This window comes from Hypomesus transpacificus, chromosome 15, assembly GCF_021917145.1.
Source record: "Hypomesus transpacificus isolate Combined female chromosome 15, fHypTra1, whole genome shotgun sequence".
Taxonomy (NCBI): domain Eukaryota; kingdom Metazoa; phylum Chordata; class Actinopteri; order Osmeriformes; family Osmeridae; genus Hypomesus; species Hypomesus transpacificus.
In genome coordinates, this window is record NC_061074.1 from 5,492,879 (window position 1) to 5,514,850 (window position 21,972).

Genomic DNA, 21,972 nt, shown 5'->3' on the forward strand with positions numbered 1-21,972 from the left:
CAATACTTTTGGAGGGCACTGTAGACATATTACACACAGATGTCACTCAGCTGCAAAATTATCAAATGAACTGCCTCAGTGCCTCCACAGAGTGTGTCCCTGTGTGTGTGTGTGTGTGTGTGTGTGTGTGTGTGTGTGTGTGTGTGTGTGTGTGTGTGTGTGTGTGTGTGTGTGTGTGTGGGTGTGTGTGTACACACCAGTGGTCATTATTCTGCTCTACTCTGACTAATGTGCCAACGTCAGAGAGGAGCCGGTACAGTGTGTTCCTGGACCGGCTAAACCAGGGGAGGGGGTCAAGGACACACGCCTCCCCCGACCTCCCCCACACACACACACATACACACACAATTCCAAACTGTGATGTTGCTCAGGATAAACAAAACTAGTGCATTAAAGATTAAACTCATCTGTCATTATTTCCATTTATTCTACCAGAAACAAAATCCATGAATTTAGGTAAGACGTGTATTGTTTCAATGTTCCTTTTTAGGTACTGGTGATGATTGGTATTTAACAGTAAGACATCAAACACTATGATGCACTCTTGTGTACGCTCATGTACACCCAGCATGAAACACACACACACACACAACTCCTTTCCCACCTAATCCGCCATGGCTTCCTGAGAGCCCCCTGTGCATTCCCTTCAGATCACACCATGCCTCCGCCTCACTCGTCCACACCCTTTCTCCCACACACTAATAAACAAATACTGATTTTCCCACCCTACAGTCACACATAGAAACTCTCCTAACAAACTCGCACATTCAGTCGACCATGTACGTAAGAAGGCACTCATCTATTTCTGCACATTACTGAACACAGTCTATACACAAGTAAACCCTTGTCCCTTCTGCACAGACAGACAACTTGATCAAAGACAGTATGACAGGGTCAGTTACAGCCCTGACTTGGCCAGTGTTGTTCATGCTGAAACTGTGTTATGTACTCTTTGGTGGACTGCATCCACTCACTGTGCCTGTACTCCTACACCAATCTGCATACAGGACATAATGATTACACCACAACGGCATACCGTATCTCCACCCCCATGAAATCTATACTGTACTGTTTATTCTGTGTCCTTGCGTATGTCCAGTATGTATGTGTCTTTACAGAAATGTATGGGATGCATGTCACGAACCTAACACCAAGCACTGTACAGTAATGCATGCGTGGATGGGCCAAACCTGGGGTGGGTACAAACAGTGTAGGCTGTGTGTGTATGGATGGAAGAATGTTTGTGTTTATATTTAGAAAAGTTGAGTCTTATTCCAATACCTGAATTTTTATTGTCATTAATGATGTATGTGTACATTTTTACCTTGAATTACTTATCTAAACAGACAAACCCATCTCTGCTGTGCATAGCTCAGTATAGAAAGATGGAGCTTCTGTCTGTTCCCACACCAAGATTTCTAGCCATGTATCTTTGTTCTTTTTTTCCCGTACTAACTCGCCTTCATCCCTCTGCCTCTCTCTTCTTTCTCCCACTCGCCCTGTTCATCACCCCCTGCCTCTCTCTTTTCCCTCAGTCTCATCCTCTTTTCATCCATCTCTCTCCATCTCTCCGTCTCTGTCTCTGTCTCTGCCTGAGGAAGGGGGATGAATGCATAAGTGTTAATTAAGCAGTCCCATTCGTAATTCAAAATAAGACACGCCCCACCCTCCCTGTTCGCCTCCCACCATCTCTCTGCCAGCCCTCCGCTAACGCAACAAGAGAATTAATTCAGCATTCGGTAGTGGATGTACCACAATTAGCAGAACATTAGGGGGAGATGCCTGCAGAGGAGTGAGTGGCCACTGGGCACACTATGACTCACTGTCACCTTCACGTCACTGCAATCATTAGCACCTGAACTTTCACCTTTCCCAGGAGCCCAGCAAAGCAGCCATTCAAGCAGGTGGAAAGCTGCAGGAGGGGAGTGAGGTATGACACGTGCAGACACAGACGTACTCTATTCCAGCCCTTAATCCCAAAGCGTGGTGTGTCTCCTGCAGTCCTGCATCCTAGCCCATCAAGGGTGTAACCAGAAGCAGATGATTTATATCAGCTCTGGTAGCATTTTAGCTTTGACATTATTTTAAGAGTACCCACTCTACACAACAGATTAAACGCTTCAGCACATTACACATGGTAAGTCGTGTGGGAACAGCAATCTTGCATGATATACTGCATGCTTATCAAACCAAAAGCTTTTCGATTGGCATTATGGAGTCAAGCTTGTCATTGTGCTAGGAACATGTCTTTGATGGCCAGACTCTGACAAGCTCTGTCTCACGGGTGTTTTGGGCACACATGGGCACACACACACACACACACCATATTGAGTGTAAGCATACACACCCCAAGCTGTAAGAGACAACAAACCTCAGTGGAAGTGCTGGCAGTGCAGCAGGGGATGTGTGAAGTGTGAGAAAGGCACTGCTGAGGAGGCAGGAGGAAAACACACATACACACACACTCACACACAGTTTGAATCTACACGGTCAATTTTATTCCTGGGGTGATCACGTGAAGTCCAACTTCCTGCTGCCTTGCCTTGTTCAATGACTCATCAGCTTTGGCTGATGTGAACCAGTTAGAATCTTCAAAGGAGATGACTTTCAACAGATTTATAAATTCATCCACTGACATATTTACAGGGTCCGTATTTGGCCCCGGCCTGAATTGCTCGTAGTTTCTTCCATATAGGAAGGAAAATCGATTCTATAACTTCAACAATAACTTCTTATTGGGCCTCTCAAAGCAACACCACAGAGATGGAGCCTAACTAGCATTAGCATGATTAGGATTAGCAGAACTAGCAGAACCATTATTCAAATCTCACTGGGCCTTCTCCACTCTTCCTTCTTAGAGCTGGAGTCTACTCCCTCGCTTCCTTAGACAAACACATTGGAAGAGAAGAAATGGACCGGCTGAAGTGAAGCAATGTTTAACTGGTACACCTGAGGTGAGGGAGAGCGACATATGAATTAGCTTTCAGAGCGTCAGACAGCAAGACCAAAGTACACTGTGGGTGGAAAAACCCACTCGAGAAACCCACCTGAGCTGGAGTGAGATGCAAGGCCAAGGCACCCTGGGAGTGGAATAGCTGTGTTTCTTCTCCAGCCGGTCCCACTGGTTTGAGTGAGTAAGTCAGTGAGTGAGTGTATGTGAGAGGGCCCCCACTAAAAGGTTAAAGGCTTATGTGAGAGGGCCCCCACTAAAAGGTTAAAGGCTTCAGAGGCCCTGGTATTGAGTGACTATAATTACAGTTCAGACAGACAGTTTAATTTCCAGAAGGCATTGTTCCAAGATCAGTGATGTACGCTTGACTGATGAGATTGATGCAGACCGGGCTACACTAGAGTTAGACACCTATTGCGAAGACTTTGATGGATGGGATGTCTGGGTGGTCTGTGCTCTTACGACAGTCTCTTCTGGACTTGTCAGTGTCCTGTGATGGCCAGGTTTGTTCTGTTGGTATGGAAGGTTTTGCTGCATTTTCACCTGTCCATTACAATGCCATACCAGTAATGAAAAAACTGTGCTAATATGCACTGTCCTCATATCTTTCCCCACATTCCCTGTCCCCAAATTCCCTGTCCCCACATTCCCTGTCCCCACAATCCCTGTCCCCACATTCCCTGTCCCCACAATCCCTGTCCCCACATTCCCTGTCCCCACATTCCCTGTTCCCACATTCCCTGTACCGTGTTATTTGACCCTATATTCACTGTCCTTTTCCCTCATCCTCACAACATCCGATCAGTTTAATAGGCAACTGAGTTGCCTTCCAGGGCCAAACATTGGGTTCTGTTATTATTCAGGTCAGTCCTCAGACCTGGGACAGACTTAGTGTGGCCTTCTCTGGTACTACATCAGTGAGGCAGGAGCATGCAGTAGTCAAGGTGTGAGTCACACACACTGCCAGCTCACGCTCGACCGCTAACGCACCCCTATTCTGGACAGAAATGTCATCCCCCTCTTCCCTGGCAGCCTTCCAGAAAACACAGCACAGTGGGGGTTGGCCTCTCACACGCACATGCACACGCACATCCAAAAGAGTGTCTTCTAGGGCTAAGCATTAGAGAAACTGGATTTGTAAAGGGAGCCTCTAGAATTGATATCCATTGACTCTGTTGTGATTATTAACTTTCCATTGATTTGCTGGCACAGTCAGCAGCACCATGACGTCAAGTGGTGTCCTTCAGTCAGGCTGAGTCTTAAATCACCTGCTGAGGAGTGTGTGTGTGTGTGTGTTCAGTGGCACAAGGAATGGACAACACAGGACTGTGTACTCACTGCACAAGGCGATGATGTGGCTGCTGTCCTCATGTACAAACTTCTTGGTCACGGCTTCCTCCATCATTTGTTTCACCTGCACAGGAAAGACACTGAGGGGTTAGGATCATCCTGTACATCTACACCATTGATAACTAGAATCATCATTATCATGATCCTAACTACATAATCACAGGTTGCCTCTACCATCACATCCAACCATCATCCCACTGTCAACCATCTTATTAAAAAGCAGCAACACCCGGCTTCAACTGTTCAGTGATTATCACTGTCGTAAACATTGCACAACAGACACAAATTAGTCCCTTCTCACAATCTGACAATGTTCCTAGTTGTGTGCTCTGTCGCACGTTGAAATGATCAGTAACTCTTTAATTAATCCCAGCACTGGCTGACATTGGCAAATAAGAAGAATTGCTCTGTGGAGTGAAACACTGTGGAGAAGTAAAGCAGCTCTCAACAATTACGTGAGGAGAGTTCAAGACCACAAACAAACAGGAACCAATTGGATGTGGGTTCCGTTGGGGGTACTTGCTTCAACCTCTATGTCTTCAGCTAGGTATAGAGGTTATGGTTTCACATTTAACATGGCTATACAGCTTGAATTCATCACCAGATAGGAAACTGGCTCAGACTGGTAACTAACCATTGTTAAGACCACCTTGAAATTTCTTGATTACAACATTTTCACCAGGCAGAATTTTTCACCAAAGTGAATTTTGAACGAAACATGCCGGTGATAAAAAAAGGTTTTGGAGCTGCAAGCATTTGTTTTTCCCAGGCCACCGAAGAAAGGTTTTAGGAAGGTCCGTTTTAGATTTTTACTAATCTAATCGTCATAGATTAGTAATTCAATCAAGTAATGGTGGCAGCTGTTCACTTTGTCATTTTATAGATGCTTCTAGAAATGCATCAGCTGCTTTTTCCTTTAAAAAGGCCCAAAGTAAGGCTTCAACCATAATTGCATCTGCAGATCAGGTATTGGATGAAGGTAAGCATCATCAGGCTAAATAGCACTATAACAACATTGCGCAAACCACAAGCATCCTCACAGTCTTCTTAAAAGTGATTTGGATTGGGTAGTGTGCCTTCATGCACTAGAAATCTGCAGACCAAAGCAATGCAGATAGTGTCTTCCACTGTGGTTTGAAGCTCATGAGGCAGAGAGCAAAGTCCTCTTACTTTGTAGAGGATTCAATGTCGACAAACTTTTCCAAAAGGTCTAAATCTAGAACCTGTGGTTCATCAATGTCCCCTGATCTAATACGCACACATACCTCATACAAGAAGAGACCAGCCAAGGGGGGTACAGTCTAATCTGTGAATCATTCATATGGTCATCATAGGAACACAAGATTGGATTGATGCTGTTTGGGTACATTGACCCTGTTACAGTTTGTTTATTGATGTCTGTATTCTTTTCTTTTTGTTGGTTTAGAAATCCTATTTGTGTTTGATAAGTAATAATCTAATTCAGTTTGTGTTTGAAAAGGGCAGTGTCAGAGGCAGAGCCAGACGTTCACATTCGGGGCTTTGCCCCAACCTACGACCGAGTCAAGGTTTGATGTGAGCTTAGATCGGAAGATTCACAGTTTATGCGAGCGCGCGTAGCATTCATTTGAGTGCAAACTTTTTTAGCTTTATGTAATATAAACATTACGTTGGACGTACGATATTTGCCGAAAATTACAACCCAAAGATTCTGGGATTTGAGATAACATTCGGATGCCCCCAGATGCCCCCTCCCCCCCTCTGCAGTATATCTTACCCTGTCAATGTCTTTAATGGTCCTAATGACTTCCTAATGCCTATGCCTACTAATGTCTTAGACACTGGGGTAACATATCACAAGTGACACAGACATAGTAGCATAGGATGACACTGACTGTCAATGTCTTAGGCTTCGCCATGTTTGATGTTCGCAATGCTTTCAACAGTTTGCATCCCTCTGTAGCGTACAGTGACAAGGTGTTAAGTCCCAGGTGTGTTTGTGAGGGTCAGTGAGCTGTAAATATCTGTGCTGCTGATTGTTTTAATTGGTAAAAAATAACCCTAAACAAATGCCATCGATGATGCCCTCAACAAAACAGACATGAGCAAAGCAAATCCTGCAGACCTAGTTCCCCCACTCATTTGCTGGTACAGACAGATTACATATTACACTTTAAATCTTTCCCCCTCCATTTGTCGTGAGGCTTCTCTGTAGTGTCTCCAGAGTCACACTCTGCCTCTCCGAGTTTCCCTGTCTCTGTCAACCACCCATCCATCTATTCAGGCCCAGGGCTGGGGAGTTTAGCTGTACATAATAGGGTTACAACCCATTCTGCCCATCGTCAGACTACAGCAAGGGGACCAAGGGATTAATGAGGTGATTATTCATGCCTTATTAAGGCAGGAAGATAAGGACTGGAGGGGTTGTCTGTGGCCTGTCTGTGATAGCATAGGTAGTGGGGGACTGTGACGGATCGGTGAAATCAATCTGCACCTCTGTTTGCCTAGCAGCAGCATGCACGCACATGGCAAGTTAACTTTTGCATAGAACAGTGTTAGAGACAGTTTGGCAAACAGCTTTTCGACCAACTTCAAATTAATGGATTTATTTCTAAGACCAAAACTCCATATGAGAAATGGAACAAACTGGCATTCCAACCAATTTCATAAGTTTAGGTGGCTTGCTACATATCATATACTCTTTAAGAGAGGGCAGGGGTCTTTCAGACTCACAAAGCAATCATAAGATGAGCCATGCTGATGGGAAATAGATTCTGTTTCGAAAGTAGTCAGAGCCAGGCAGACCAAACCTAGCCAATATTGCAGGATAACCAGATAATCACAGAATATTTCTTTTGGGAAGCAGCCAGCTAATGTGGTTTAGCACCTCTGTTCGATATGGCAATGAAGGCAGCTCATACATTCATACACAAAGCAAATGTCACAGGAAGACTGCAGGGATTGGGCGAAGCTCGTGATGCTGATGCTGATGCAAGGACATATGATGAACTGAGTGAGACGTAAGATATGCAATCTAATCTCATTCCTTCATACAATATCAAAGCATCTTTTGTTATCTTGGCAAAGAATCCCAAGGACTCTTTATCTCTGTGGTACTGTCTGATAAAACGAGAGGTCAAACTGGGGTGGAAAAATACAGGGAAACCAATCTGTCTTAGGCTCAACAATAACACTGTAATACTGTGAACAGAGAACTCAATGTCTTACATTGAGTGAACATAGTTTAATACACAGTACTTATTGAGCTTCAATGGCTAACCTGACCGAACGTTGGAGCTGTCTTTACCCAGAATGTGAATCAAGAGGATTCTCCAATCCATTTAACACCATCTTGTCTGGCTTCAAAATTAGGGGAACCACCTCAACCCAACTCTATTATCTTGACCCCCCTCAACCACTGTGAGCAAATGCACCCTCAGTGGGGTACATGAAACCTGACATCATTTACTACTTCAACTCCCCTGGAAAGTGGTGGATGCCAACACCTTGGGTCAGGCACTTCACATGAGCCGTGGCGCTATGACTGTGGAAGACCATAGAGTGGTCACCACGACCGCTGAATCATCGTCGTCATTATGGCATCTGTGGGGACTGCTTTGGTCGTGCCCAATTTAATACTCTACACAAAAGCAAACTGGCATTTTTTCAGGTAAGTGCCTCCTCTTAGAGAAGAGCACTGGGAATGGGAGGATTGGAATAACACGACAGTAAAATGGATCAGTGTCTGTGGAGAAAAGGAAAGGTATGATTTACAGATCTCATGTCCAGTAAAGGCAAGATATTGGATTTTTCAAATTGTTGGAAAATGGTGCTTTGAAAACAGAACAGTCCTTCTCTGTTGTCGTGATAGACCACTCCTGACAAGCTAGCTCTGACAACACTGGCTAGCTGCAGTAGTATTAATGTTCAATTGATGCAATTTAACTTCTTAGGCTGCCACTGATGCTTTCAGTTGCCAGGCAACCCCAAGGTGGCTGACTGCAGCTTAAAGAGACAGGAATCTTTAAAACCAGAACCGGTGAACATACCTTTCTAACTAAGTCTTAAACTCAGATTTGCTCTTTGTGCTTAAATGTCAACTTCATTCATCTCAGCTTCTGATGTGTTTCAAGTGAATACTAATGACACATTGCTGGCTGCATTGTATTACAATGTGCTATGGATATAGCAAATGGGAAATATAGGTTATGCAAGAATGGAATTCACACCAATTCACATTTTTCTGGACCCTGCCTGAATTATTTAGTACCAATAAGTACCCAAAATAAATGCAACACATTTGCTAATCAGTTGTGAGAGAGACAAATAGTTTTTGGGTGTAATCTAGGTGTAGTAAGTACAGCAGGTCAGTCAGACACATTGCCAAAATCTAAGCTTCTGATCTCGCCAGACTGGAGTACACTGTGACATTTAAGAGTCTCCCAAATTGGCCAATAGATCTTAACCTGTCTGGCCAGACCAAGACTATACAGAAACAGATATCTATAAGGTTGTTTGGATGTAAGAAATTGAACTACGGAATCTTTGATGTGTCACGATTATAACAGGACTCCATGCATATTATTGGTCACTGATTTTCCGTACTGCACAGAAAAAAAACTACATGAAAACAGTTGTTTTAATACACTCTTTGCTGAGAGGAAACATGAATAAATCATCCGTTTGAACAAAAACAAAATTAGGAGGGATATTCAAAGATGACTGAGCAAACAATCCTGCTTCAACGGCCAAATACCCTACAAGCATAACTTCCCCTCCGCTTTCTCCTCCTCTCCCCAACATCTGTGTTCGGAAGTGGTGATGACACAGATATCGGCTGCAGACATCCCGTGGCTCTATTTTGAGCTCAGCAGACGTAATTTTTCAATTATTTATAGATTCAAAGATGGGAGATATTTTGGAAAGGGAGGGCTGAGAAACAGTAAAGTATAGGAACCACACAGGGATTCACAATTGGGTCTAAAGGTATTGAACTGGCGTTGATGAGCTCCAATGTTAAGGTATCGAGGAAGATTAAAAAAGGGACTGTTAAATTCAGCTCTTATACCCGTCTGACAATAGGTGATTACATTCAGTAAACCACCTACATTGAAAATAGTACTGTTTCTAAAAGTAGTATGTACATGCGACAAATTAGATCATTGTTTAACTTTAGGTTACAACACAAGGCAATTTATTGGGTTTATTTGCCTTTTTGTCAACAGCAACTTCTGAAACAATTAAAGCTCTAAAGATGTAATTTCAAATGCCAATTTATCTATACACAATTGAGCTTTAAAATGTTTCTGCAATATTGTCCATTCACAAAGGGTATAAATAAGACAGTGTATACTATGACAAGTTGTCGATGTTTTATCACCTGTGGTTCAGAATTACGTTGAAATTGGTGAAGCTCTTAGAAAAGTTAGACATGATGAAGTAAAGGCTAAATGACAATAGCCTCACCCATCAATGGTCTACGAATATGGTGTTTTAGAAGGCCTACAGTTTAGGCAACACCTGGTTGACTTTTCCTGTATTGTTAACAAATGCACCTGAAATAATCAAATAAATAGGCTACAATCCAGAGATTAATTTTGTGTGGCTGTGTGTTGTTTACTATTTATCTGGAGTAACTCAAGAAACAAACATGGATGAATCTATTGTAATAGTACATAAAAACAAATACATTAAAATAGCATCTCAATACACTTGAGCAAAAACGTTAAAACAAGAAAAACAGTGGATAGCAAGTAACTAGCCTGTAACGTATGAAATAGGATTTAGCCATCAAAGCCTGATCGGAGAACAGTGCAGTAAAGCCTATGTGCAACGATATTGTGCATCGGATACCTGTGGTTCTGCGTGCAAGCGTATAGGCAATTATAGCAATTTAGCATTTAACAAGGAAATGCAGTCAAGAAAAAGGGTGACATACACCTTTCATTGAAATCCCTGTATTCAGAGCTTCTGTTTAACAGGGATATGAAGCACACTCACCTCTCGTTTCACATTCCATAATAATTTCTCTTTAAATTCTTCATCTGTGGTCGAACCCATGGCTCCCCGTTTAGTTTGACAGAGTTAAAGTGACTGTCCGCGATAACGTATTAGTGCTTTCCGCCCTTTAAATCTTTTATTTACTTTCACCTCCCTTATTTCTTCTCACAGCAATGTGCTCCCTGACAGCTGGACGTTGACGCATCTGTGTGCCGCCGCGGTGCATTGGGAGCCATCTTCAGTTCCCTCCGAATGACGCCAGCGGGGTAGGACCCGCCTCTTTCCCATTGTTGATCAATGGGGTAAATCACTTCACGCACCTCACGCTCCGAAGGCAGCTCCCGGCACCATTGACAGGGAGTTATTTTTAGCAATCCTTCCTCTGTGGGAGGCTCAAGTTATTGAGGTGTTCTGAGCATTTAGGTACACTCGATGTATTTGTACTAGACAGTCCTATTCACAATGTAAAGAGATGTCTACTCTATGGCTCTGCTCAAAACTAAACACTATCTCTTACACATAGACACTATCACACCCTACACCTCGCCTGTTATGGGTAGTTGTACACAGACAAAATATTTGCTCCTACTCAAACAACTGTAACTGGATTTTTACAACACACACTCGCATCACTTAGGCCTATTCAATACATAGCCTGTTGTGCAAAATTACTAATTCGATATCTAAACATTATTTTGTTATTTTACTGACTACATTTTCATCTTTCCCCAAATAATAATGACTACCAAACACTCGGATGTTTATTTTCTACAGGATAACTAATTACACTATTCCCATATATAGAAATTATGTAATGTTTGAATGCAGTAAAAATAAGTCTGTGTCGTCACACCATCATGATATACCGAATAACCTGCAACATTTGGAACATATTCGAGGCTTCTTGCTTGTGCCCCCGTGTGGTCAAAAATCGCATGTTGTTTTTCCGGAAAGTATCCATTTACGATAGTAGGCTATGTTAAAGGGGTGATTGACTGTTTTTTTTTTTGCATCTGCTAAATGATTAAATGTAAATGTCCATTTTACCCACTGAACTGTCGTTATTCAACTGTGACAAGGTAAATTCGGTTCCACAATCAATGACCCCTTTAATATATTTGATGTTTCTTCCTGACAAAATAAATAGATAGAATGTGTCTTCTCCCTTATTAGTATGAAAAAGTTATTCCATTGCAAATGAAAAACAACCTTATATAGGCCTATTGAATTTATTGAAACATTTTTTTTACGTAAAAATCTGCATTACATGTAAAATCACGCATTTAAGTGATTATAGTCTTACTCATAGATGTCAATACCACACCAACTCGCCTACTGACATTGATTAACAACTACTTCAGTATAACATTTGCTGTATGTTGTCTAATGTGTCTGTAGCCAAGTTTCCCTTACCCCTGGCCCCTTGTTGAACAATAGGGAAGGGCCAGCCAGCTCATATTTACCAGTGTCATTTAAAAACATCAATTTTTCATTCATAATTTGAATCAAATGACCACCACAATCTTTACTTTACCCAAGCACAAAAAAAGCTTTATTCCAGTACATAGCTATTGCACCTGTTAAAGCACTGTAGGTCTACGTCACCTTGTTTGTACATTGGCTGAGTTAGGGTTGTGGTGGTAGTTATTTGATTATGCTTTCTTTTGAGGATTTTCATAAACTATTTCAGCACATAAAACAGTTTTTTTTAATGATAAATGTGTACATCCTTTTCAGTGGGTATTGCTGCCTGCAGTCATACAGTACGTTTTTACTAACTGCATTTGAGGTCTGTTTCTTATAATTGGTTGCTGTTGTCCAAATAAATAGAATCCAATGTAGCTCATGTTGACAGTGTCACAATGTACCCAGTACAGATTAATATGTAAGTTTCATTTTAATTACATGTGTTAGGACAAAAAGAAAGAAAAACACAGACGTGGTAAAAGTAACTCATAATTTCCATAATAAAAAACGGTTCAAATATTATTGTAGATAAATACAGAAAAAAAGACTGAGTGTTGAAAGGATTCAATGTGAAAAGTCAAGTCACACACCAGGCAAATGCAAGAGAGACACTATTTTGTGCCAGAGATCACTAATGCTTTGATAGGTGCAGTAACTAGAGAATGTTTAAGTAGTCCCCCATGTTGTTGAGGTTTTAGTGTCCCAGCGGCCTGTCGTCGTAGGTGCTGTACCTCTTGACATGGATGTGCCGTACCCGCTCTCTAACCTCCGCCCCGGGCCCGGGCCCTTCATCTTCCTCACTGTGCGAACCACAGTGGGCGTGGTGGCGACGGGTGGCCTCCAGAAGTGTGTTGTCTGGAACAGGGAGTGTCTCGTACAGCAGAGCGTTCAGGGTCTCCTCGTAGACGCGTGCCTCTGGGAACTCTACCTGATGCAGTCAAAGTGGCCAGTGTATGAATGTAAAGTTAAAGTTAAAGTAGGCCTTCATAGCTTCAAAGCTTGCATGCTAAAAAGCTTGTTTAGTTGTGTCCATGTGTTTTGGATAGTTTTCTGTAGGGCACCAAATATGTTTGGACCAGCACTGACAGTAGCAAGTGATACCTGGAGGAGATTGGAACATTGCAAAATTTGATTGGTTTGTTTATGTTGTTTTGAGCTCACCTTGGTCTGCTTCTTCTCTGTGGCGTAGACAATGGAGGTGCAGCACACTTCGGCCAGCTTGCGGCCCTGTCCGTAGAATGACCAGCAGCAGATCTCGTCACCAATCACATCTTTGATGAAGAGCACGCGCCCATTGTGGCTCAGTGACAGCCGGTCGAACAGCTCAATGTTTTTAAGCAGGTTATCATCTGAGTTACTGCAGGAAATAGGTGAGTCAAGCATTTAATTTGAATCACTCAGTGGGGTGTAATGAGAGCTTGCGGATATCACAACGTATATTGGTCACTTACTAAATTAGTTCATGTGAATTAAAATTATTAACTGTCAGTAAAGGTCACTGTCCACGAAATGGGAGCCTTGAGCCTGCAGGAAATACTTATACGTCCTTACCTGGTGTATGAATACTTGTTGTTGCTTCTGTTGTACACAAGCTTCACCACAGGCTAGAAAAGGAGCGTTTCTTAATGAATTATTTTCAATTTTTAATGCTTAACAACATGAAGAAATGTCTTAGTGAAGTCCCCCCCAATACACCATTACACCAATGGCTTCAGAGAAAATACCAAGTCTACTAGCGCTCACCTTTGCACAAGCCTGAATTAGCCTTTCTTCCTCCTTGACAGAGGTGACCACAGGGATGACACACAATGCTTGCTCCTTATCGTCCTGTCAGTCAAAGAACAGGCTGGAGTTAAACCACAGAGAGATCAGTAACGGAAGAGTTGACAGTTACTGGTATAAGTTAAGAAGACACAAATATTGGAAGCTTGAGTGTGATGTGATACCTATGGTGGGGGTCAGGTTAAATGTAGTCGGTCAAATATAATGGTGGATCCACTGGCCTCAAAATATTATTCAAAAAACTGTTTCATGACACAAAACAGCAGTGGCTAACAATCCAGTCATATAATTGGTAGTCTCCATGGTAACAACAAATATCCTCACAGAAAATGTTAGTGGTAGTTCACATTGAGTGCCAGTGGGGATTCCCAGGAATATCTGTCACTTAGACACATGCCCACTGCCACAGATGGCAAATAAGAGCTATTGTTTTCCATCAGCCACAAACACAAACACACACCAGTCCAAAGCAAATAACTTTGGACATATGGGGAGCCTTGAGCTTTACAAAACACCTGAGTAATGTTCAACTCAACTTCAAAGACAAAGAAACTTGACCTGGACAAAGAAGTAGCAAGGACAGCTAATGACTGGAAATGGCTGGATTGCTGTTCACGGATGTCATACAAACATACGTTACATGAAAGCAAAAAACAGCAATTATGTATTGTTGCATTATGTGCAGTATAAAATGAGAAGTATTTGCAACACTACTGAGTTCTTTGTGTCATCGTAAAAAAGTATGACATGAAAGTAGCTTGTAGCCTACGTTTCCAGAGTAACTTTTCTATTTTAACCCTTAGTATTCCTGTTAGCTTGCTGACATCCTGGCATTACCTTGGGGTCCTTGTAACTGTGGTTAGGGGACAATACACATGCATGCACATGCACACACGTGCAATGTTGTTCCTGACAATGTTGACAATGACCTGCAAGTTGTTCTGGCACAGCTCCACCAGCCCCTGAATGAGGTAATACTTGGCCTCTGCCAGTAGCTCCAAGACCGCCTGTTTGCCCTTTACCAAGGTGACCGTGCCCTCTCGTAAGTAAGAGAGAATGGTGCCAAAGTGTGTCCCACTGCGGTCTATCAGGATCCAGCCTGTTCAGGTAGAGATAGAAAGCAGGTAAAGAAAGCACATACAACAATAGAGGCATCCATTAAAGTCAATTAGAAAAACCACAATTGAATGATTTACTATGCTTTGGATGATTATTATTCTATCTTGGCGAACATAATGAGCCTTTGTGTGTCACAAACATTTCTAATAATTATGATAATTAGCTAGGCTTAACCAAGGCAAAGGTTCTTTCCCACATACATATTGCACTTAATGTTTGGCCCTTGTAGACTTGGGAAGAAAGACTATGTTTTTATGCATCGTGCTTTTGTTTGCTATTGACCATGCGTTTTAACCATTCTCACCTTCCCTGTCGGTGAACACCTCTTTCTTGCCACTGAACATGGCCTTCAGCATAGAGTCTTGCTTCGTCAGCACCTGCAGTGTGGTGTAAAACAGGGTCCCTCCCACGTTCAGCCGAACATACTTGTTCCCCAGACCCACCGCACCTCTGTTACTGAAAGCATTGATCTGGGAACATGCCAAAAGCGAGGGTGGTGGGTGGGAGCCAGCCTTGGTGTGAAGTTGTTGAAGGCAGCTGTCGCCAGACATGTCCCTCTGAAGGTAAATGACCACCCTGCAGACGGAGGGCCGGATGTCCCCCGCCGTGGTGACAGCTACTGGGGATGCCGCCACAACCTCTTACTGGTCGTCCAGCTCATACCTGCCAAATTATCCATGCGAGTCACTAGTCAATCAATCCATAGTTTAAAAACAGCTGGCGTTATCCAGCTAGATTCATGCCATGTACTGACCAGCTAGCCAGCTACTGAACTTAACTCAAAGGGATTTCACACCAGGTAGCTGGCACATCGTAGTAGCACTCGATGCTAACAATTATCATGATAATCTGCTCTACGAGCGATTGATCTATCATGTTGATAATGTGGGTAGCTGAGCTTGCCACCACCAGCTAGCTTTCTGCTAGCCCTGGTGCAGTAGCTAAATCGTTAAGACTACTTACCAATAACGTCCCTTTATCAACTTTTCGCTTCTACACGCTTAATTTAAGTGTGCTTCTTCTTTGTTGATGTTATGGCAGATTGCTACCAACGTTTATGATGTACAGGTGTTCTACTGTAGCTACTAAAGCTAGAGCTAGCTACACTACTACTGTAGTGCTACTAGTCTAATAATAGAACGTTACAAACAATAGTAGTAGTACAGTGAGAGTAGAATGATTTGCTAGCTGTTCTTTGATCAAATAACCTTTGACATACACAAAAGTAAGGTAATATTTCAGTAGATAAGCTTGTTTGTTATAATACAATTACTCCACGTCTGTCGATAGTTAGCAACTAAAAAGTTTGGACAGAGTTGCTAGCTTGGCTGGCTACTAGGTCAAATAGAGTGGAGGAGGGCCCCGTTACTACAAGTCCCACAAAGCATTGCAAATCTACACGATTGTAGTTAATGCCATGTCAACCAAAACAACTGTTTTATATTTAAGATATAAATAATGGAACATTCATAATGAATTACATTTTAGTAATTTTAGTCAGTTAAAGTAATTTAGTTTTTCTAAAATATATTTTCCGGAAGTAAACTAAACATTTACCGGAAGTGTCTACTAACAAAGCTGTTTCCCTGGCAGCAGGTAGTGTGCAAGAGTTTACTGGCTATGCCACATAACAATCGCAACCCTGTTGTCAATTTGACGTAAAAGAGGTGTGTATATTAAAATGTGTGAAGTTTTTTGTAGATTAGTTCCTGTCTCACTGTGTACGCTTCATAATGTATAAGCCATGTCGCGCATTATTGAGTATGTCTGACGACGTGGCTAGTTTATCTCGACTACTGTACAGTAGCTAGTTAGCTACAGTACAGTACGGTACTTAATACTGTACACCAATGGCTTATTTAAAGTATGTGTTTGACTGCGCCTTTTTAACACTTATCTGTAGCGACCCATTTATTTGACAAATGTACCATTGGCCTTGCCCCTAAACTATATTTGTTAATCAATGCTCAGGAGATTAGGTGAGAGCAGACAGAGAACGGACGACCAGAAACCATTATAGAGGATTGCTACAGTATCCTTTTCATAGTTTTCTTAAATACATCCTTCTGTCTTTCTTCAGCCGCATCTGTAACCACCCCCTGGATAGGCCTGGTGGCCATGGCGAAAGATCCGTTGGCAGAAGCTGGCCTTCATTTCGATGAACTTAATAAGCTGAGGGTCCTTGAGCCGGAGGTGGCCCAGGAGACCACTGAGCTTAAAGAGGAGTGCAAAGAGTTTGTCGACAGTATGAACCATCAGTTACTCTTATTTACTCTTAAGGACCATATATTTTCATTGATGTATAGTGTGTTTTTAGGAAATAGGATTGCAGACAAAACTTAACGTCATCATGCTTGTTAAAGAACGTGTGAATCAACGTTTCAACGCACCTGTTATGTTTTACAAATTAATGTTAATTCTTTTCAGAAATCGGCCAGTTTCAGAAGATAGTGGGAGGCCTTATTGAACTGGTAGATGAATTGGCAAAAGAGGCAGAAACAGAAAAAATGAAAGTAAGTGTTAAGACTTTGACCTTTAAACTGCAGAGTAAGCTCTTATCGGAGTGAACATGTTGTACAATTTCTCCATACACAGGCCATTGGAGCCAGGAACCTGTTAAAATCAGTGGCAAAGCAGAGGGAAGCTCAGCAACAGCAACTGCAGGCCCTGATAGCAGAGAAGAAGATGCAACTTGAGAGGTACAAGTGGGGTCTCTTTTCAAACATTGAGGTAATTTACATTTATTTTTTGAGGTCCATGAGACCTGATTAGATATGTTTCTAATCTATTTCAGGTACCGAATTGAGTATGAAGCGCTTTCCAAAGTTGAAGCGGAACAGACAGAGTTCATCGACCAGTTTATTCTGCAGAAATGACGATTTTAAGGAAGGCCTAGAACTTGTGTATGGTTGCATTTCTGACCGTGTTTCCAGGGTGCCTGTCCAATGTTTTCTTTGAGTTTAATCTGCTAAAGGGGAATGGCTCAAATTAAGATAATGACATATGTCCTCAAAGCAATTACAATGGCTCCACTAAAACCACAAAAGTTTAGCCAGACACGTAATAGCATAGATGATAATAAATTATATCCTAAAGCTAATTCCATTTCACAGAGTGACAACCTACCACCTCATTTTGGTGATGACAAGTAAATGGGGAAAAATATTTGTATACAAAGCAATTTATTTATACTATTTATACTGAATAATTAGTCTGTATAGCTAGTTTTATTACATTTTCTACCAATGGAAAAAGTACAGTATTTGCATGATACTGTTAATAATTTCAAGATTTCATTAAATGTCAAATATTGTCATAACGTGCTTGTCCTTTTACATTTGCAGATGTGTGTTCAATTAATGTTTTATTCAATTTTGTTAAAATGTCTGTGGGACCACATCAAAACTTATCCCTTTTCAAGTGGCTTAAATGTCAATAATTAACCAAACCATAAACATGTATTTTTATTTATCATCTTTGTTCTGTTGACAGTACATTTGTTCAGCTATCATACCACCAAATGCTTTAATTATAACGTAATTCTTTCTCATGTTTAGATGGCAACAAGGTTAGAAGACAAACTTTGTCAAAGATGAAGTATACTTGAATAAAAAGGATTTGCACACATCCTTTTGTTTTGACGTAATTTTCATTTCTACAATTGAACACTTATTGATCTCTGTACATTATACATACTGCTACATACATTATAGCCTATCAAACCAAATGTTTACACATTTTATAAATTATAAACATGGTAGGCCTACCACAAATTAAGTAGGTGGTTTGAATCGCTATAAGATAATGGCAAGTGTTCAATTCTAGATACATGCTGCAGCCAAGTCAAACTAATTAGATGAAGCATTGTGGTCCTACATGTTTCATCAAGAGATGTCAAATGCATGCAGCAGTATAGCTGTTCACTTTCTCTTGACCTCACACGGTTCTAAATAACCAAAATGTGTGTCCTGGTTATGCATGAGGACCAACTGGAGCCACAAACCCTGCTAACCCTATTCTAATCTCTCACACATGCTAAGGTTAATTCCAGACTGGCATCCTTTTGAACCGGAAACTTGCACTCAGTCCAATGTTATGTGTTGGTGTAGCATAAGAGCTTTCTGTCATTCACAGGTCAAAGCTATACATTACAAATATCCCAACATGATGACTCAATTGTATATATATTTTGTAAAAATCTATTTTTGAAAAGTCATGACTTTTTTATTGTTATATTAGTTACACAATATTTAAATGTAAAGGGAGCCTATACAGCATTTAAGACAATGACATGGAAAATAAGTTACTTTTTGTAACTAACATTAAGGATTATAAAGAAGGGTCCTTTAAATAAAAAAAAAACATATTACTGCACACAAGATTATTTGAATCATGCAGTTAATACAATTGACTGTTTACCAAACTATGTTAATTACAGTAGTATGATAATAAATAAAAACATGTACAACATGAAGGTAATGTCGTATACATCATGTTTTATTCAAGGCAATAACTTTTATTTGTCTGAGACTAAAATGGTCCAGCACTGAGATGCTGGATAACACTGGATGCTTTCTTTGTGCCCTATACATAAAAAAATGTCTTCCTAGTTTTACAAAAGACGGATATGCAGCAAAGTCCTGGTAGTCAGGCCTAACAGCCTTCTGACTGGCCCGTTTTGGAGCACTGTTTTACTGTAGAGCCCAAGTTGTCAGCCAAACGGAAAGGATTAAGGTGGCAGTACTGAGAGAAAAATAAAAACAAAATTATGCCAAAAGCTACACTTTATGAATTTAACCCTATTAACCTTTTTGTCACTCATTTATTTATTTGCTTTCACTTCAGTGAGATATTTTCTGTACTACTCTTATTTTAAATTTGAACATTTTTTGCTTAGTTTAGAGTTAATTTATACCAAAAATGTGTAGAAGTAGTGGATAGACTGAATTGACAAGTGTTTTTTTAGACTGGATTTAGCACATGGAAGACGTTTGCAGTTACCTGAGGTGTTGAATTGTGGCTTTCATCAGGACAATCCAACACCTGGATACTGAAGTCAGGGGTAAAGCGAGAGCACTGAAGAACCAAAGCCATCTCTGAATCAACCTGGATTGCCTCGTCTTTCTGCACAGCAAAGTAACAGATATACATTTGAGTATTTAGCCTTCAAAGTGAAAATACATCTTTCCTATCAATTGAATCACACTACCATGTTCTGCTTATGCATATGGTTTTAGGCTGAAGAGTAAGGTATGGAAACTTGAACCAAATGCAAATGCCATCCCTTGTGTAGTATGAGTAGTAAATTGTGAATACTGTGTACCTTAAAACAGCGTAAAGAATCAAAGTCAAGTTGGTTAGGGTAGTCTGGCACAGTCCCTTTATAGGTCACCATTGCATTGGCCTTACTGGTGTTTTGGGGTAACTTGAAGAGTCGGTAAGTGCCAGATGCATAATTAATATCACCTGTACAAAAAATGTATAAGACGGAGTCAAGCTAGCTATGATGATTATGTTCATGCTATAATAATAAAATATTTTATACGAAAATACTTAAGTGATAATACCTGCTTTTTTTTTTAGTTCACAATTGTGGACCACGATGTGACTAGCTGAGACCAGATATGGAGTGCTGAAGCCCACCTGTTGCGCCAATGAGATGAAGTCTTGCCAAAACAGAGAACCGCCCATTCCTTCCCCTGTTTTATTATAGCATGTCAGGTGGTTTGTCATGTTCAGAATCAGAATTCGGTTTATTCGCCATGTATGTTATACAAACACAGAATTTACTGTGGCAGAGGTGCAAACACTAAACATATACGAATCTTAAATTAAGTAAAGGTACAAAAGTTTAACTATTCCTAAGAACTAAACAATCTAAGAATAAAACAATTTAAATAGTAAATAAAATATTAAATACGAATAAGAATAAGCAACATTAAATAATGAATGTCAGTAGGAGTCCTTGGCCTTGTTGAAGAGGCCAGTAGTTGTATGTGCAATTACTTTTAATTGATTTTAATCAGCGTCTCCAAAAAATAAGAATGAATTTTTTATTTGAAAATAGAATGTGCCCTTTTACCCCATAGAACTGGATCTTTCTTCAAGAGGTCAGGCACAACTTTGCTGGCATACATGTCGCTGAAGTATATTTCTCCACCAGCCTACAAGACATACAGAAAGAGAGGGAGACATCAAATTGTGTTTCCCTAGTTGGTTGTACAGTAGTACACTAACAGCACCATGAGAAAGATTTTTGACAAAACAACTCTCCCCTTGAGGACATTGTAGGCTTCTTGGAGGACGGTTTTCTTGTCAGGGCACAAACAGATCACACAGTTGGACCTATATGAATGAGTAGAAATAGAAATCAAGAGGATATCAAATTTAGTTTAGGCTACATTGTATTGGGAAATCTGAGAATGTGTTTTAGGATATATAAATAAAAACATACACTATAATATCTATTGTGTCCTTCTGTATTCCTGCTTCACCAAGGTTCTCCATATATCCCTTCACAAATGAGGTATTAGGATTTGCATATCCAAACTTCTCCTGGTGGTGCTGGATATATTTCTGTGATGCAAGAATCTACAGAGAACAAAATAATCAAGGCAAAATACGCATTCGAAAGATTATTTTGATGGATGCATATTTGCATAGGCAGTACCAGATTCTCAGTCATATCAATGCCTGTGACATGGCCACTTTCTCCAACCAGTTTACTGAGAGCATAGCAGTCTCTGCCAGAACCACTGCCGAGATCTAGGATTGTACAGCCTTCCAGCTTCTCTGGAACTGGAAGACCACAGCCAAAAAACCTAAAGAAGTTTGGTGCAAGAGCATTAATAGCCATCATCGGCCAGTATCAAACCAAAGATGCCCTTTCAAGTGGTCAGTTCCACACTGACCCCTCAGGCTAAGCAGCCTACGTAGTTGCTTCTGACATTTAGAGACATTAACTTGATTGATTGCCTGATTGCAATACCTTTTAGTAACTTCTGGGTGAACAAGAGCAAGTGCATTTACCGCACTTTTGGGTACTGGTCGACAGGGTAAAGTGCAGGCAGCATTGGTTTGTAGATCACAAGATGAATCCAGCCGAGTACCATAGTATTTCTGACAGGAGCAAAAAAACACTGGCATTTAATGCGTCAAACAGTTATGTAGGCCAACAATAATTATATGATTCTACCAACCTGAACATTTTCGTGCACTTCAGTAGTCATGTTGTTACTTTGTTACTAACTTTGATAACTTGTGTGTGCGTGTGTTCAAGTTCAACCACTAAACTGAACTTTGAACTCTAAACGACGACCTCCGGT

General features: G+C 41.0%; 4 protein-coding genes across 5 annotated transcripts in view; 1 reads left to right on the top strand and 3 right to left on the bottom strand.

The window, feature by feature from the left end:
• The window catches only part of sgsm2 (small G protein signaling modulator 2), a 47,894-nt gene extending 37,369 nt beyond the window's left edge, over nucleotides 1-10,525 (bottom strand). The window contains exons 1-2 of the mRNA XM_047036334.1: nucleotides 10,280-10,525; nucleotides 4,289-4,364 (exon numbers count right to left, since the gene is read on the bottom strand). Coding sequence (XP_046892290.1) covers nucleotides 4,289-4,364; nucleotides 10,280-10,339 — 136 coding nt within the window. The 5' untranslated portion in view covers nucleotides 10,340-10,525. The remainder of the gene's footprint in view (nucleotides 1-4,288; nucleotides 4,365-10,279) is intronic.
• A 957-nt stretch (nucleotides 10,526-11,482) lies between these two features.
• On the bottom strand, nucleotides 11,483-16,005 carry tnfaip1 (tumor necrosis factor, alpha-induced protein 1 (endothelial)). Its single transcript, XM_047035598.1, has 7 exons — nucleotides 15,611-16,005; nucleotides 14,952-15,310; nucleotides 14,458-14,627; nucleotides 13,490-13,573; nucleotides 13,298-13,350; nucleotides 12,908-13,103; nucleotides 11,483-12,674 (listed from the first exon to the last, which is right to left on the bottom strand). Exons 2-7 carry the CDS (start codon nucleotides 15,196-15,198, stop codon nucleotides 12,441-12,443), a joined length of 984 nt encoding a protein of 327 aa, XP_046891554.1. The 5' UTR covers nucleotides 15,199-15,310; nucleotides 15,611-16,005; the 3' UTR covers nucleotides 11,483-12,440.
• A 204-nt stretch (nucleotides 16,006-16,209) lies between these two features.
• Nucleotides 16,210-18,274, top strand: ift20 (intraflagellar transport 20 homolog (Chlamydomonas)). Of its 2 annotated transcripts, XM_047035263.1 has the most exons (6): nucleotides 16,210-16,314; nucleotides 16,619-16,626; nucleotides 16,728-16,892; nucleotides 17,075-17,160; nucleotides 17,243-17,346; nucleotides 17,442-18,274. In XM_047035263.1, the coding sequence occupies exons 3-6, from the start codon at nucleotides 16,766-16,768 to the stop codon at nucleotides 17,521-17,523; spliced, it is 399 nt and encodes a 132-aa protein (XP_046891219.1). In that variant the 5' UTR covers nucleotides 16,210-16,314; nucleotides 16,619-16,626; nucleotides 16,728-16,765; the 3' UTR covers nucleotides 17,524-18,274. The 2 variants fall into 2 exon arrangements, with proteins under 2 accessions (XP_046891219.1, XP_046891218.1); XM_047035262.1 differs by lacking the exon at nucleotides 16,619-16,626.
• Nucleotides 18,275-18,400: 126 nt separating this feature from the next.
• zgc:153372 (uncharacterized protein LOC767695 homolog) lies at nucleotides 18,401-21,972 on the bottom strand. Its single transcript, XM_047035261.1, has 10 exons — nucleotides 21,847-21,972; nucleotides 21,636-21,766; nucleotides 21,318-21,468; nucleotides 21,102-21,238; nucleotides 20,923-20,992; nucleotides 20,730-20,811; nucleotides 20,215-20,346; nucleotides 19,971-20,113; nucleotides 19,649-19,771; nucleotides 18,401-19,390 (listed from the first exon to the last, which is right to left on the bottom strand). The coding sequence occupies exons 1-10, from the start codon at nucleotides 21,874-21,876 to the stop codon at nucleotides 19,301-19,303; spliced, it is 1,089 nt and encodes a 362-aa protein (XP_046891217.1). The 5' UTR covers nucleotides 21,877-21,972; the 3' UTR covers nucleotides 18,401-19,300.